General features: G+C 37.0%; 1 protein-coding gene across 1 annotated transcript in view; it reads right to left on the reverse strand.

Annotated features, from left to right (window-relative positions):
- Positions 1–18777, reverse strand: part of LOC110454090 (sodium- and chloride-dependent glycine transporter 1-like) — a 69435-nt gene extending 50658 nt beyond the window's left edge. Inside the window, exon 1 of the mRNA XM_021503439.1 lies at positions 18570–18777. Coding sequence (XP_021359114.1) covers positions 18570–18635 — 66 coding nt within the window. The 5' untranslated portion in view covers positions 18636–18777. The remainder of the gene's footprint in view (positions 1–18569) is intronic.
- Positions 18778–19068: the final 291 nt, after the last annotated feature.

The raw sequence follows: 19068 nt of genomic DNA on the forward strand, positions 1-19068 counted from the left end.
CTGTAGCTCACACAAACAACTTTACTGTAGCTCACACAAACAACTTTACTGTAGCTCACACAAACAACTTTACTGTAGCTCACACAAACAACTTTACTGTAGCTCACACAAACAACTTTACTGTAGCTCACACAAACAACTTTACTGTAGCTCACACAAACAACTTTACTGTAGCTCACACAAACAACTTTACTGTAGCTCACACAAACAACTTTACTGTAGCTCACACAAACAACTTTACTGTAGCTCACACAAACAACTTTACTGTAGCTCACACAAACAACTTTACTGTAGCTCACACAAACAACTTTACTGTAGCTCACACAAACAACTTTACTGTAGCTCACACAAACAACTTTACTGTAGCTCACACAAACAACTTTACTGTAGCTCACACAAACAACTTTACTGTAGCTCACACAAACAACTTTACTGTAGCTCACACAAACAACTTTACTGTAGCTCACACAAACAACTTTACTGTAGCTCACACAAACAACTTTACACTTTACTGTTGCTCACACAAACAATGTAGCTCACACAAACAACTTTACTGTAGCTCACACAAACAACTTTAGAATATATGTAGTGCAGGCATTCTCCTCTCCCGGTTTACCGCTACGCCAAGTACCGCTCCATTCGCCTTGCAGTATCACATCCTGTCTGGTATATACGGTCCGCTAGCTGATTGGTTGAGGAGTCAATTGCTTCACAATTTTGACATTATACGTAGGTTTTATGTGACATTATACGTAGGTTTGACGTGACATTATACGTAGGTTTTACGTGACATTATATGTAGGTTTTACGTGACATTATACGTAGGTTTAACGTGACATTATACGTAGGTTTAACGTGACATTATACGTAGGTTTAACGTGACATTATACGTAGGTTTGACGTGACATTATATGTAGGTTTTACGTGACATTATACGTAGGTTTAACGTGACATTATACGTAGGTTTAACGTGACATTATATGTAGGTTTTACGTGACATTATAAGTAGGTATTACCTGGATCTGTAATTTTCCTCGTACTTTATCAATGGTCTCCATACATATTAACTACCAACTGGGATTACCCGAAGCTAAGTATTGCTGCATGCATACCAAACCCCCTCCACATTTAAGCAATGTTGGTCTCTGTGGAGTATAACATATAGACAGATAGATAGATAGATAGATAGAAATATTTCCTTTGTTCTTATTTATCTAGTATTATCAATATTTACTTCAAATCATGCTTTTTTGATACTATGCTATATACTGTACACAGCTTGCTGACAGCCCCACCACAGCCCAACATTCTACAGAGCTCACACAAACATCCCTGGAATACATTCCCATAATGTAGTAAACAAGCTATCAACTCCCTGCAGACCCCCTTGACCGACTTTTGTTAGATCTGATGATGTGATCTCGTAGCACTATTGGCCTTATGTCAGTACCAATTGACTCTCCAGCTGTATACTGACCCCATTGGGTCGGTTTAATGTATCCAGGGTTATTATATACTGGAAAACACATTACAAAGGTCTTTGACTCTATTATTTTTCCAAACAGATTTGAATCCCAATTTATACTATCCATCATATACAAACACGCTAGTCCGAATTTTTCTGCCGTTTTATCGACTTTTTTTATATCGGTCTGTCTTCGATTAACGTCAGGACTCCTGCCCTCTATGATATGCGGGAAATAAGCGACCCGTGCCCGGAGCGCACTTCATACTGATATTTTATAAACAAATTGTCTTGCCTACAGCTGTATTAAATAGCTTTACATGCATAATATTTACTATATGTTTTATCCAATATTCATTATTCCGTTACATGAATAAACATCTGTACGTAAAACTGAGTAAACCATTAAACAATGATTTGGTATAAGAATGCACATTTACTCCTCTGTAACTTCAGTAGACTCTACCGATACCTTTATCTGGGCGAGTCCTTCATGGTCTACAGTACTAGTGGTGAAAGGGGTTTGATATAACTTTGGCACCTGAGAGGACATTAAAAACACAAGTAAATAAAACCTGTAAAGTGAGTTTATAACAGCACACAGCTATATATAGACTTTCATTATCTATCAAACTCAAGCACATCTAAAACTATGCCTTTACTGTAGCTCACACAAACAATGTAGCTCACGTACACAAACAACTTTACTGTAGCTCACACAAACAACTTTACTGTAGCTCACACAAACAATGAAGCTCACGTACACAAACAACTTTACTGTAGCTCACACAAACAACTTTACTGTAGCTCACACAAACAACTTTACTGTAGCTCACACAAACAACTTTACTGTAGCTCACACAAACAACTTTACTGTTGCTCACCCAAACAATGTAGCTCACACAAACAAATTTACTGTGGCTCACCCAAACAACTTTACTGTAGCTCACACAAACAACGTAGCTCACACAAACAACTTTACTGTAGCTCACACAAACAACTTTATTGTAAGCTCATACAAACAACTTTAAAACAAATGTAGAACTTTCACGTTATATATATACACTCACAAGGGGCATGTAGTTCTTGTAGTTGATGATAAGAAGTTTTGACCGGTTCACCTCAGTGGGCTTCTGTGATCCTGAAAGAAACCAACTGCAGGGGCAAAACCTGTCAACAGTTCTAATAAACTACAAGAACTACATGCTCCTTTGCCTGTTGTGATTGAAACTATGACCATGTAACCCATTTTACTCAATCGCGCTGCCTACTTTTGGGTATCCAGACGAGGGACATGCACATAGGACATAAGATTATCCCACCATTGGAGAAACCACCATACTGGTGCTACTCCAAATCTTGTTCCATAATTGTTATAACATTAATAAAGTTTACATTGTACAAGAGGCCAATAGGGCCTGTATTGCTCACCTGGATATCAAAAGTAATCATGGCAAAATATTCTCCAAATAAGATGTAAGGGAATGTGCCAGACCCCAAGGCCAATCCTTGTATCATATCTGTATTAGATTTTTCATGCCTAGCAATTTTATGTATTGTTATGGGGTGGGGATCTCAACTGTTTCCAAGGTGTGAAGAAGTAATTTATAGCAATATAGCCAAATTGTCCCCTTTTGGCCCTGCCCCTCAGTACCCTGGGGGGTTAACCCAACCATTTGTACAATTTTGAATCCCCACAACCTAGGGAAGCTTCCAGTCAAATTTAGTTAAAATTCCAATTAGTGGTTAAGGAGAAGAAGTCGTTTAAAAGAAATTGTTGACGTACAGACGACGGACGCCACGGTATGGCATAAGCTCACCTTGGACCTTCGGACCAGGTGAGCTAATAATATGGACTGATTACCTCATGTTTTAACTGCATTATAAATAGCAGAATGCAGAACATTGAACCTGTGACCTTGTTGTTTTGTTTTCACTTCCCTAGTTCGTGACATTCAACATTATACGTAGGTTTAACGTGACATTATATGTAGGTTTTACGTGACATTATACGTAGATTTAACGTGACATTATACGTAGGTTTAACGTGACATTATACGTAGGTTTTACGTGACATTATACGTAGATTTAACTTGACATTATACGTAGGTTTAACGTGACATTATACGTAGGTTTAACGTGACATTATACGTAGGTTTGACGTGACATTATAAGTAGGTTTTACGGGACATTATATGTAGGTTTTACGTGACATTGTACGTAGGTTTAACCTGACATTATACGTAGGTTTAATGTGACATTATACGTAGGTTTTACGTGACATTATAAGTAGGTATTACCTGGATCTGTTATTTTCCTTGTACTTTATCAATGGTCTCCATACATATTAACTACCAACTGGGATTACCCGAAGCTAAGTATTGCTGCATGCATACTAAACCCCCTCCACATTAAAGCAATGTTGGTCTCTGTGGAGTATAACATATAGACAGATAGATAGATAGATAGATAGATAGAAATATTTCCTTTGTTCATATTTATCTAGTATTATCAATATTTACTTCAAATCATGCTTTTTTGATACTATGCTATATACTGTACACAGCTTGCTGACAGCCCCACCACAGCCCAACATTCTACAGAGCTCACACAAACAACCCTGGAATACATTCCCATAATGTAGTAAACAAGCTATCAAATCCCTGCAGACCCCCTTGACTGACTTGAGATCTGATGATGTGATCTCGTAGCACTATTGGCCTTATGTCAGTACCAATTGACTCTCCAGCTGTATACTGACCCCATTGGGTCGGTTTAATGTATCCAGGGTTATTGTATACTGGAAAACACATTACAAAGGTCTTTGACTCTATTATTTTTCCAAACAGATTTGAATCCCAATTTATACTATCCATCATATACAAACACACTAGTCCGAATTTATCTGACATTTTATCGACTTTTTTTATATCGGTCTGTCTTCGATTAACGTCAGGACTCCTGCCCTCTATAAGATGCGGGAAATAAGCGACCCGTGCCCGGAGCGCACTTCATACTGATATTTTATAAACAAATCGTCTTGCTTACAGCTGTATTAAATAGCTATACATGCATAATATTTACTATATGTTTTATCCAATATTCATTATTCCGTTACATGAATAAACATCTGTACGTAAAGCTGAGTAAACCATTAAACAATGATTTGGTATAAGAATGCACATTTACTCCTGGGTAACTTCAGTAGACTCTACCGATACCTTTATCTGGGCGAGTCCTTCATGGTCTACAGTACTAGTGGTGAAAGGGGTTTGATATCACTTTGGCACCTGAGAGGACATTAAAAACACAAGTAAATAAAACCTGTAAAGTTATTATGAGTTTATAACAGCACACAGCTATATATATAGACTTTCATTATCTATCAAACTCAAGCACATCTAAAACTATGCCTGCCGTTATTCTGCAATCACATATGCAATTGTACATGTGGATGACCACCCTTCCCACGAAATTACAATGTTAATTGTACATGTGGATGACCACCCTTCCCACGTATTTACAATGTTAATTGTACATGTGGATGACCACCCTTCCCACATATTTACAATGTTAATTGTACATGTGGATGACCACCCTTCCCACGTATTTACAATGTTAATTGTACATGTGGATGACCACCCTTCCCACGTATTTACAATGTTAATTGTACATGTGGATGACCACCCTTCCCACGTATTTACAATGTTAATTGTACATGTGGATGACCACCCTTCCCACGTATTTACAATGTTAATTGTACATGTGGATGACCACCCTTCCCACGTATTTACAATGTTAATTGTACATGTGGATGACCACCCTTCCCACGTATTTACAATGTTAATTGTACATGTGGATGACCACCCTTCCCACGTATTTACAATGTTAATTGTACATGTGGATGACCACCCTTCCCACGTATTTACAATGTTAATTGTACATGTGGATGACCACCCTTCCCACGTATTTACAATGTTAATTGTACATGTGGATGACCACCCTTCCCACGTATTTACAATGTTAATTGTACATGTGGATGACCACCCTTCCCACGTATTTACAATGTTAATTGTACATGTGGATGACCACCCTTCCCACGTATTTACAATGTTAATTGTACATGTGGATGACCACCCTTCCCACGTATTTACAATGTTAATTGTACATGTGGATGACCACCCTTCCCACGTATTTACAATGTTAATTGTACATGTGGATGACCACCCTTCCCACGTATTTACAATGTTAATTGTACATGTGGATGACCACCCTTCCCACGTATTTACAATGTTAATTGTACATGTGGATGACCACCCTTCCCACGTATTTACAATGTTAATTGTACATGTGGATGACCACCCTTCCCACGTATTTACAATGTTAATTGTACATGTGGATGACCACCCTTCCCACGTATTTACAATGTTAATTGTACATGTGGATGACCACCCTTCCCACGTATTTACAATGTTAATTGTACATGTGGATGACCACCCTTCCCACGTATTTACAATGTTAATTGTACATGTGGATGACCACCCTTCCCACGTATTTACAATGTTAATTGTACATGTGGATGACCACCCTTCCCACGTATTTACAATGTTAATTGTACATGTGGATGACCACCCTTCCCACGTATTTACAATGTTAATTGTACATGTGGATGACCACCCTTCCCACGTATTTACAATGTTAATTGTACATGTGGATGACCACCCTTCCCACGTATTTACAATGTTAATTGTACATGTGGATGACCACCCTTCCCACGTATTTACAATGTTAATTGTACATGTGGATGACCACCCTTCCCACGTATTTACAATGTTAATTGTACATGTGGATGACCACCCTTCCCACGTATTTACAATGTTAATTGTACATGTGGATGACCACCCTTCCCACGTATTTACAATGTTAATTGTACATGTGGATGACCACCCTTCCCACGTATTTACAATGTTAATTGTACATGTGGATGACCACCCTTCCCACGTATTTACAATGTTAATTGTACATGTGGATGACCACCCTTCCCACGTATTTACAATGTTAATTGTACATGTGGATGACCACCCTTCCCACGTATTTACAATGTTAATTGTACATGTGGATGACCACCCTTCCCACGTATTTACAATGTTAATTGTACATGTGGATGACCACCCTTCCCACGTATTTACAATGTTAATTGTACATGTGGATGACCACCCTTCCCACGTATTTACAATGTTAATTGTACATGTGGATGACCACCCTTCCCACGTATTTACAATGTTAATTGTACATGTGGATGACCACCCTTCCCACGTATTTACAATGTTAATTGTACATGTGGATGACCACCCTTCCCACGTATTTACAATGTTAATTGTACATGTGGATGACCACCCTTCCCACGTATTTACAATGTTAATTGTACATGTGGATGACCACCCTTCCCACGTATTTACAATGTTAATTGTACATGTGGATGACCACCCTTCCCACGTATTTACAATGTTAATTGTACATGTGGATGACCACCCTTCCCACGTATTTACAATGTTAATTGTACATGTGGATGACCACCCTTCCCACGTATTTACAATGTTAATTGTACATGTGGATGACCACCCTTCCCACGTATTTACAATGTTAATTGTACATGTGGATGACCACCCTTCCCACGTATTTACAATGTTAATTGTACATGTGGATGACCACCCTTCCCACGTATTTACAATGTTAATTGTACATGTGGATGACCACCCTTCCCACGTATTTACAATGTTAATTGTACATGTGGATGACCACCCTTCCCACGTATTTACAATGTTAATTGTACATGTGGATGACCACCCTTCCCACGTATTTACAATGTTAATTGTACATGTGGATGACCACCCTTCCCACGTATTTACAATGTTAATTGTACATGTGGATGACCACCCTTCCCACGTATTTACAATGTTAATTGTACATGTGGATGACCACCCTTCCCACGTATTTACAATGTTAATTGTACATGTGGATGACCACCCTTCCCACGTATTTACAATGTTAATTGTACATGTGGATGACCACCCTTCCCACGTATTTACAATGTTAATTGTACATGTGGATGACCACCCTTCCCACGTATTTACAATGTTAATTGTACATGTGGATGACCACCCTTCCCACGTATTTACAATGTTAATTGTACATGTGGATGACCACCCTTCCCACGTATTTACAATGTTAATTGTACATGTGGATGACCACCCTTCCCACGTATTTACAATGTTAATTGTACATGTGGATGACCACCCTTCCCACGTATTTACAATGTTAATTGTACATGTGGATGACCACCCTTCCCACGTATTTACAATGTTAATTGTACATGTGGATGACCACCCTTCCCACGTATTTACAATGTTAATTGTACATGTGGATGACCACCCTTCCCACGTATTTACAATGTTAATTGTACATGTGGATGACCACCCTTCCCACGTATTTACAATGTTAATTGTACATGTGGATGACCACCCTTCCCACGTATTTACAATGTTAATTGTACATGTGGATGACCACCCTTCCCACGTATTTACAATGTTAATTGTACATGTGGATGACCACCCTTCCCACGTATTTACAATGTTAATTGTACATGTGGATGACCACCCTTCCCACGTATTTACAATGTTAATTGTACATGTGGATGACCACCCTTCCCACGTATTTACAATGTTAATTGTACATGTGGATGACCACCCTTCCCACGTATTTACAATGTTAATTGTACATGTGGATGACCACCCTTCCCACGTATTTACAATGTTAATTGTACATGTGGATGACCACCCTTCCCACGTATTTACAATGTTAATTGTACATGTGGATGACCACCCTTCCCACGTATTTACAATGTTAATTGTACATGTGGATGACCACCCTTCCCACGTATTTACAATGTTAATTGTACATGTGGATGACCACCCTTCCCACGTATTTACAATGTTAATTGTACATGTGGATGACCACCCTTCCCACGTATTTACAATGTTAATTGTACATGTGGATGACCACCCTTCCCACGTATTTACAATGTTAATTGTACATGTGGATGACCACCCTTCCCACGTATTTACAATGTTAATTGTACATGTGGATGACCACCCTTCCCACGTATTTACAATGTTAATTGTACATGTGGATGACCACCCTTCCCACGTATTTACAATGTTAATTGTACATGTGGATGACCACCCTTCCCACGTATTTACAATGTTAATTGTACATGTGGATGACCACCCTTCCCACGTATTTACAATGTTAATTGTACATGTGGATGACCACCCTTCCCACGTATTTACAATGTTAATTGTACATGTGGATGACCACCCTTCCCACGTATTTACAATGTTAATTGTACATGTGGATGACCACCCTTCCCACGTATTTACAATGTTAATTGTACATGTGGATGACCACCCTTCCCACGTATTTACAATGTTAATTGTACATGTGGATGACCACCCTTCCCACGTATTTACAATGTTAATTGTACATGTGGATGACCACCCTTCCCACGTATTTACAATGTTAATTGTACATGTGGATGACCACCCTTCCCACGTATTTACAATGTTAATTGTACATGTGGATGACCACCCTTCCCACGTATTTACAATGTTAATTGTACATGTGGATGACCACCCTTCCCACGTATTTACAATGTTAATTGTACATGTGGATGACCACCCTTCCCACGTATTTACAATGTTAATTGTACATGTGGATGACCACCCTTCCCACGTATTTACAATGTTAATTGTACATGTGGATGACCACCCTTCCCACGTATTTACAATGTTAATTGTACATGTGGATGACCACCCTTCCCACGTATTTACAATGTTAATTGTACATGTGGATGACCACCCTTCCCACATATTTACAATGTTAATTGTACATGTGGATGACCACCCTTCCCACATATTTACAATGTTAATTGTACATGTGGATGACCACCCTTCCCACGTATTTACAATGTTAATTGTACATGTGGATGACCACCCTTCCCACGTATTTACAATGTTAATTGTACATGTGGATGACCACCCTTCCCACGTATTTACAATGTTAATTGTACATGTGGATGACCACCCTTCCCACATATTTACAATGTTAATTGTACATGTGGATGACCACCCTTCCCACGTATTTACAATGTTAATTGTACATGTGGATGACCACCCTTCCCACGTATTTACAATGTTAATTGTACATGTGGATGACCACCCTTCCCACGTATTTACAATGTTAATTGTACATGTGGATGACCACCCTTCCCACGTATTTACAATGTTAATTGTACATGTGGATGACCACCCTTCCCACGTATTTACAATGTTAATTGTACATGTGGATGACCACCCTTCCCACGTATTTACAATGTTAATTGTACATGTGGATGACCACCCTTCCCACGTATTTACAATGTTAATTGTACATGTGGATGACCACCCTTCCCACGTATCTACAATGTTAATTGTACATGTGGATGACCACCCTTCCCACATATTTACAATGTTAATTGTACATGTGGATGACCACCCTTCCCACATATTTACAATGTACATTTTAAGGTCTGTTGCTGGATTTTATTTTACCTCATTCACCCCTGAAATTTCCTCATGAACTATTCCAACCTTTGAATTGGAAGAGTTCAAATGTGTCTTTATGGGTGAATGAGTTCATTAATCAATACACATTTTGGTTCTGTGAACATATTTGAAGTGCTTTCATTATGAATAATAATAATTTTATATGGCAAGATGAAAGAAAGGCTAATAAGTCAAGGCAGGGGATACCCAAGGATCCAGAGGATGGTAGCATAGAAAGGATCCAGGGGATGGTACGGTACCGTAGAAAGGATCCAGGGGATGGTACCGTAGAAAGGATCCAGGGGATGTTAAATGGGAGAAAAATCCTTTATTGTACGTTAGATGTTAACATTGTAAGCTTCATACCTGCAGTCATCTATGGAAACTTTTCATACCTGATCGTTATATCATCAGGAAATATCAGTTATGTATGGAAAATCCCTCAAACCTGACCGTGACATATCATGCATGCAGTGTTGTTTTTTTTACAAGGAATACAAAGCCAAAAAAGAAAACAAAAACCATTTAAAATAAACAAAAATTGATAAAAACTAATTTTTAAAGTCACATTTTATTGACCCAGACTATTATGCTGTAAATTGTTCAAATAACTTTAGGTCATTGTAAAATGTAAATTAAAAAGCATCTTCCTATTAAACCAAGTTTATTGTACTGATGTGAATCAAGGAGAAAATTGCTCCAAAAATGCTCTGGTGACTTTAGTGATTGAAGCCAGTGTTTACCAAGCCACCTAATCTGCCATTATATACCGGCATTTTACTGAGCCGTTATATTCCAGTATTTTACTGAGCCGTTATATTCCGGCATTTTACTGAGCCGTTATATTCCGGCATTTTACTGAGCTGTCATATTCCGGCATTTTACTGAGCTGTTATATTGCAGCATTTTACTGAGCCTTTATATTCCAGCATTTTACTGAGCTGTCATATTCCGGCATTTTACTGAGCTGTTATATTCCAGCATTTTACTGAGCCGTTATATTCCGGTATTTTACTGAGCGGTCATATTCCAGTATTTTACTGAGCTGTCATATTCCGGCTTTTTACTGAGCCGTTATATTCCGGTATTTTACTGAGCCATTATATTCCGGGTATTTTACTGAGCCGTTATATTCCGGTATTTTACTGGGCTGTTATATTCCGGAATTTTACTGAGCCATTATATGCCAGCATTTTACTGAGCCTTTATATTGCGGCATTTCACTGAGCTGTCATATTGCGGCATTTTACTGAGCCGTTATATTCCAGCATTTTACTGAGCCGTTATATTCCAGCATTTTACTGAGCCGGTATATTCCAGCATTTTACTGAGCCACGGTATATTCCAGCATTTTACTGAGCCGTTATATTCCGGTATTTTACTGAGCCGTTATATTCCGGTATTTTACTGGGCCGTTATATTCCGGTATTTTACTGAGCCGATTATTTTACTGAGCCATTGTATTGCAGTATTTTATTGCGCCGTTATATTCCAGTATTTTACTGTGCCATTATATTCCAGTATTTTACTGCGCCGTTATATTCCAGTATTTTACTGAGCCGTTATATTCCAGCTTTTTAGTATTTTACTGAGCCGTTATATTCCAGTATTTTACTCAGCCGTTATATTCCAGTATTTTACTGAGCAAACCTTTATTATTGGTTCTTCTAGTAAAATAATCTGTCACTTTGTGCTTGTTAATCTCCAGAAAGGTTTGTTCAAGCTTCAGGAATGTTCCATTACTGAAGTCAAGATAATTTCTCTATGTTCCATTACTGAAGGCAAGATAATTTCTCTATGTTCCATTACTGAAGGCAAGATAATTTCTCTATGTTCCATTACTGAAGGCAAGATAATTTCTCTATGTTCCATTACTGAAGTCAAGATAACGTCTCTACGTTCCATTACTATAGTCAAGACAATTTCTCTATATTCCATTACTGAAGTCAAGATAATTTCTCCGTGCCATTACTGAAGTCAAGATAACTTCTCTATGTGCCATTACTGAAGTCAAGATAATGTCTCAACGTTCCATTACTATAGTCAAGACAATTTCTCTATGTTCCATTACTGAAGTCAAGATAACGTCTCTACGTTCCATTACTATAGTCAAGACAATTTCTCTATGTTCCATTACTGAAGTCAAGATAATTTCTCTGTTCCATTACTGAAGTCAAGATAACTTCTCTATGTTCCATTACTGAAGTCAAGATAATGTCTCTACGTTCCATTACTATAGTCAAGACAATTTCTCTATGTTCCATTACTGAAGTCAAGATAATTTCTCTACGTTCCATTACTGAAGTCAAGACAATTTCTCTATGTTCCATTACTGAAGTCAAGATAATTTCTCTACCCTTGGTTTAATTAGGTTGTCTATCATACCAATATTAAAATTAGATAAAAAGAGATCAACTAAATAGATAAAAGTCAAAACATGTTCGACACATCAAGGTCAGAGTGACCTTGATAATTGACTGGTTTTGGATGTTGACCTAGATGTTTTAGGTCCTATCCCTGTATCAGCAGTAATAAATAAATCAGCACTGATGTAGACTGCCACTTCCAATACTACTGACCACCTGTATGCCTGGACACATCAGACCAGTTTCAATGGTCAACACCACTGACCACCTGTATGACTGGACACATCAGACCGGTTTCAATGGCCAACACCACTGACCATCTGCCAATGGTCACTGACCATGGCTTCATATATGACCACCTGTGGTCCAATCAATGTTGTCCATTGCCCAGTTATTTTACAATGCCCATGACAGCAACTCTGACCAATGTAACTTGGTGGTCTAGCACATCTTACACCCCTTCAGACCAGGACCCAGTTTTACTAAAGGTCGTAGGTCACCGTAGACGTAAACGTAGACGTAACTTCTGTCTAAAACCAGTTTCACTAAAAGTCGTAACGTAAAGTTACGTCTGACTTACGTGTAAGTCTATGTCTGCCCTGGTGTACACGTAAGGTTAAACGTAACTTTAAACAACAACATAACATAGCCTTTGTTTTTATTTTGCAATGGAATATTAATCGAGCAAACGTTAGAAGGGAGCAGTTTTTTTCTATATTGTCAAAAACTGCAATACAGCTTACATAGGGTTTTTGATATTCAAAGAATTTTTGCAATTACTTTTTTTTATATTTTACGGTCATAGGATTCAATACTATGAGTGCACAGTCTTAGTAATCGTTATGGAGAACACGTGTTTGTCGACATCTAGATGTAACGTACCGCCCCTATATATCAGTCTAATGAATATGCTTATTCCGAGGGTTGTATGTAAGGTGATGTAATGTATGACGTAGATGTGACGTCATAAATTCACTTGATGAGAAAGGCATTACCCATTCTGGCACGCCTAAAACAAAACGCTATATTCAATTTACTTATTCTCAACTCTATTGCAAATTGTTACAAAATTTAATTTGATAACTTGTACATATGTAGTTGTACCTATAAGGAAGCAGCAGTCCAATCTTACTTATAAATAAAACAGTTTACTTTTTACGGATCGGATTAAATCACGAAATAGAATTGAATTAAGCAGGCGTATCAAATCTGCGTTCATCAGAGATCTAAGGAATGAATTATGTTATCTTGTACAGTCAATAGTCATGACATCGTCTACCGTCGCCTATTTTCTTCTCCATAACGAGAATGTTACAAACACATTAAAAATGATTCTGCTATCTCATAAAACATTCATTTTTTCGCATCTGACAATAATGGGATCCCACAAAAATTGAGTATACTGACTTTGAGATAAGGGACATTGACAGCATTCTATTTTTTCAATTATTTATATCTATTATCATCATTTTACTGTCAAACGATCAATAATACATATGTAGTCATCAAGAACCCCTCTGTCAACAATTAGATAAAGAACAAAGTAACGTATACATACTGCCCCCTCTATATCACTCTATAGTTAATATGCATACATTGTATTTGATGACGGTACAAGGTGATGTGATGATTAATTTACTTGGGTGGCTTTTTTAATCTGACAGGCCTACAATGAAAACACTTTATTCAATGCCAACAGGAATGTACAGACATGTATCAAAGGTACATGACATCTGTCGACAAAGAACAAGTTTTCTATCTTATCTTATTTTTCTTGATGCGAAAACGATTGTCAAACTATCCTAGGCATTCGTGGCAATGCCAGCTTTTGATACTTTTTTGATGAAAACAAAAGTGAAGAAAAGAATATACATATGATCAAATTTATAAGGATTTCAATAGGGGAGACTGTGGTAAGTTCGGTCGTTGTGTGAGTCCGGTCACCCCTGATATTTCTGTTCTTGAGCAAATAGTTCAGTTGACTAAGAGAGACATTCACTCGAAAAAAACTGGCGAGGAAAACTCAATTTTTAAATCATTTATAAACATAAGTTTGTTTATTTGGTAAATTACAGAAAGCCACCTTTTTTTTTTTTAGCAAACAAACAATACATTTCGAAACGGAAGTAAGTATTGCGCAGACTCTGTTAGTTTTTGCTAGGGAAAACTGTATCTCCATCAAAAATAGTTCCAGACGTAAGTTACGTTTGCGTCTACGTCTAAACCTACGTTTACGTTCAAATTACGGTGCTTCGTGAAACGTACTTGACGTAGACGTAAATAAAATGGTAACTCGACTTACGTCTATGTTTACGTGTTAAGTTACGACTTTTAGCGAAACTGCCTCCAGAGCTCAAAGTATGACATATCCAACAAACGGAGTGTTTCATGTGTTAACTTCTGACTATTCTACAGACATCTGTGAAAGAGTGCTACCCTATCAAATATTTGGGTTAAGCTGAATGGAGAACCCTACAATATATAATAAACATTGTTAAATCTTTTACATTTTACCTTTATGGTAGATACCCAGCAAAGTTGAGAGTTTTCAATCGGAAACAAACAAATCATTACATCATAAAAACAGATGGCATGTTTGCTGTTACATCCATTTTAATTATGGTTAATCACAATGCTATATTATTCAATATTCAGTCACACAGTTTTGACTACAAGTTGTTGGAATGTATTGATTGAATAAATTGTGATTAAATGAGATCCCTACCACCATGAAAAAAAATGAAACCATGCATTCAAAACTTAATTTTTCCAGAATGACTTCAACTTTTATAAATAATTTTTAAAGGAAAAATATATAACTAATGGAGATAAAATAAAATAAGATCAGCATGACTACACAAGTTTAAACCCTGGCTTTCAAATTGTTATACTGAAGGATTTAAACCCTGGCCTTCAAATTGTTATACTTTGCTCTGACAGACTGAGCTACCTGGTCAACGAAGCTGTCACGGACAAACTGTGTTACAGGTACATCACAAGTAAAAATTAGGGAGCTTACTGTATATATTTGTCATGGACAAACTGTGCTACAGGTACATCACAAGTGAAAATAAGGGGAGCTTACTGTATATATTTGTCATGGACAAACTGTGTTACAGGTACATCAAAAGTAAAAATAAGGGGAGGTTACTGTATATATTTGTCATGGACAAACTGTGCTACAGGTACATCACAAATAAAAATAAGGGGAGGTTACTGTATATATTTGTCACAGACAAACTGTGCTACAGGTACATCACAAATGAAAATAAGGGGAGGTTACTGTGTATATGTGTCATGGACAAACTGTGCTACAGGTACATCACAAGTAAAAATAAGGGGAGGTTACTGTATATATATATGTCATGGACAAACTGTGCTACAGGTGGATCACAAGTAAAAATAAGGGGAGGTTTATGTATATATTTGTCACGGACAAACTGTGCTACAGGTACATCAGAAGTAAAAATAAGGGGAGGTTACTGTATATATTTGTCATGGACAAACTGTGCTACAGGTACATCACAAGTAAAAATAAGGGGAGGTTACTGTATATATGGTAAAACCATGATACAGTTAGTCTCGTTCAACCAGACGCATGATCACTTGTAATTCAAGAGTCTGGTAAAATACAGTATTTTAAATTACCATCACCAGAGAACAGTGTTATTACTTTCCGGACGGAGATTTTACCTGTACACCATTCAAAACACTACAGGTTCTCACTCAGGTAATCTGGCTTGACTTGTATCCATTGTAAAATATCCAATGAAAATACATGAAATCATTTTTGAGATTTGAAGCATTTTCTCGGTTTTCTCGATATAGTGAAAACATGGATACTTTATGGACAGGTAAGTTTTTTTATGAATTAAAATATTCAATGCGATTTTGCACCGCTCAAATTCTGACTTAAAAGTTGAAAAGGGTAAGCCTCACTATGACTTCACAAAACAATAGCACTGGGTTTGACCAGACTCTCTATTCGGCATGGCTTGCGCAGACAACAAGAGTCTGGTTGAACGAGACTAAGCTTGCGCAGACAACAAGAGTCTGGTTGCACTTGTAGCTTGCACAGACAACAAGAGTCTGGTTGAATGAGACAATGGTACATTGGGACAAGGATACTGAATCTAAAAGCAATAATTAAGTTGAAAGTGACAGCTGTTTCTTCAGACACTTTTTTAATAAATTTTCTCATCTATATGTATTGTTATGTATTATAATTGTATCTTTGATATCTGTATTTAACCGTTCTCACTCAGTGTATTTCACTAATATGCTATGCACTAAATCTTATAAAGTAAATCATTTTATCAAACTGTGTGATTGTAGTGTATTTCAATGAAATTTGCTGTACTCCTGTTGTAATGTATTCCATTGTAATTTGCTGTACTGTTGTGATGTATTCCATTGTAATTTGCGGTACTGTTGTGATGTATTACATTGTAATTTGTTGTACTGTTGTAATGTATTACATTGTAATTTAATGTACTATTATCATGTATTACATTATAATTTGCTGTAATGTTGTGATGTATTCCATTGTAATTTGCTGTACTGTTGTAATGTATTCCATTGTAATTTGCTGTACTGTTGTAATGTATTCCTTTGTAATTTGCTGTACTATGATAATGTAGATCATTGTTATATGCAGCACTGCTGTACTATTATAATGTATATCATTGTTATATGCAGCATTGCTGTGCTATTATAATGTGTATCATTGTTATATGCAGCATTGCTGTACTATTATAATGTGTATCATTGTTATATGCAGCATTGCTGTACTATTATAATGTATATCATTGTTATATGCAGCATTGCTGTACTATTATAATGTGTATCATTGTTATATGCAGCATTGCTGTACTAGTATAATGTTTATCATTGTTATATGCAGCACTGCTGTACTATTATAATGTATATCATTGTTATATGCAGCACTGCTGTACTATTATAATGTATACATGATAATACTGTATAATTGTGGTGTATATCGTTGTTATATGCAGCACTGCTGTACTATTATAATGTATATCATTGTTTCATACTGTATAATTGTGGTGTATATCATTGTTATATGCAGCACTGCTGTACTATTATAATGTACATCATTGTTATATGCAGCACTGCTGTACTATTATAATGTTTATCATTGTTATATGCAGCACTGCTGTACTATTATAATGTTTATCATTGTTATATGCAGCACTGCTGTACTATTATAATGTATATCATTGTTATATGCAACATTGCTGTACTATTATAATGTATATCATTGTTATAGGCAGCACTGCTGTACTATTATAATGTATATCATTGTTATATGCAGAACTGCTGTACTATTATAATGTATATCATTGTTATATGCAGCACTGCTGTACTATTATAATGTATATCATTGTCACACAATGCAACAGGTGTCATGCTAATTGACATGTTTACTGTTGCTGCAATTTATCACCACAATAACATAATTAAATAATTTATAAATTAATTTTTGACTCTGGAACCCACAGACTTGCATAAGTCTACAGCTGGTGACTCAAGATGCATGTGTCATGGTGTTTTATTTATACCAAATTAACACCATCAGTTACCGTCAAAGCCGGGAACACAATAACATCTTCTTAAATATCAACATACATTATCCAATCGGCCTCGACTAGGGAAGGAGTGTGGTTTGGTAAGCACAGAACCGATATAATGAATGATTAACGCGATACAATATACCTCGGAAAACGTTGTCGGCTATCTTCAGTGCTAGCGGACCGTATAACACTGAGATTTAAATCATGTTCTTTATCTAACCCCTTCAATTGGTGAGGTTTATTCATCGCAATACTGACACCTGTTCCATTATTCCTCACTTTGAATTGTCCATGTCCAATATAAAAAATAAGACTTCTTATATTTCGGCCAATTAGAATTTCGTATTTGACTATTTGTGTAGATCTATCTGGAGATTTTAAAATTTCAAACGTGCTGATGTTCATCTGACTTTCAGACATCAGACAAAGAACTGGTGTCATGGGCAAATACATTACCAGACAAACACATGCTTGACACTCATTAGTTACAACGAATATTTACCTCTTTTTCCGATAGAAACGTTGATGTTTCCATGTTCCTATTAGGCATGTCAGCGGGTGTACTCATCCTTCTCGATGACCGGTTAAATGTTCAAAGGAACAGTGTCGATGCCTTTTTCGTGAATAAAAGCTCCTCACAATAATTTATATCGATTTTTAACGGAGGATCGTCTGCCTTCAGTGTAAGGCCTTGCTACAAAGGAGATGATTATACGAACGCATGCGCATGCTATACTGTGGTCGCGTAGTTCACTGCTTAGGATATGCTGCTACGCACACAATAAAATGATGAGTACACTAAACTACGCGCGTTCACCACGGTAACGGGTTGTTTCGTCCTAAATCCCGTTCGCCCTAAGGGCCACGTGACTAGATTATATCGACAAACCCCATCAGTGTTTGACCGTTTGCAATATTTAAGACTAATGTTTTGATTTTTTCGGTAATAATCTAATGTTTCACTAACAATATCAGACATGGTTCACTCATATTGATCAGTA

This window comes from Mizuhopecten yessoensis, unplaced genomic scaffold, assembly GCF_002113885.1.
Source record: "Mizuhopecten yessoensis strain PY_sf001 unplaced genomic scaffold, ASM211388v2 scaffold7669, whole genome shotgun sequence".
Lineage (NCBI taxonomy): Eukaryota > Metazoa > Mollusca > Bivalvia > Pectinida > Pectinidae > Mizuhopecten > Mizuhopecten yessoensis.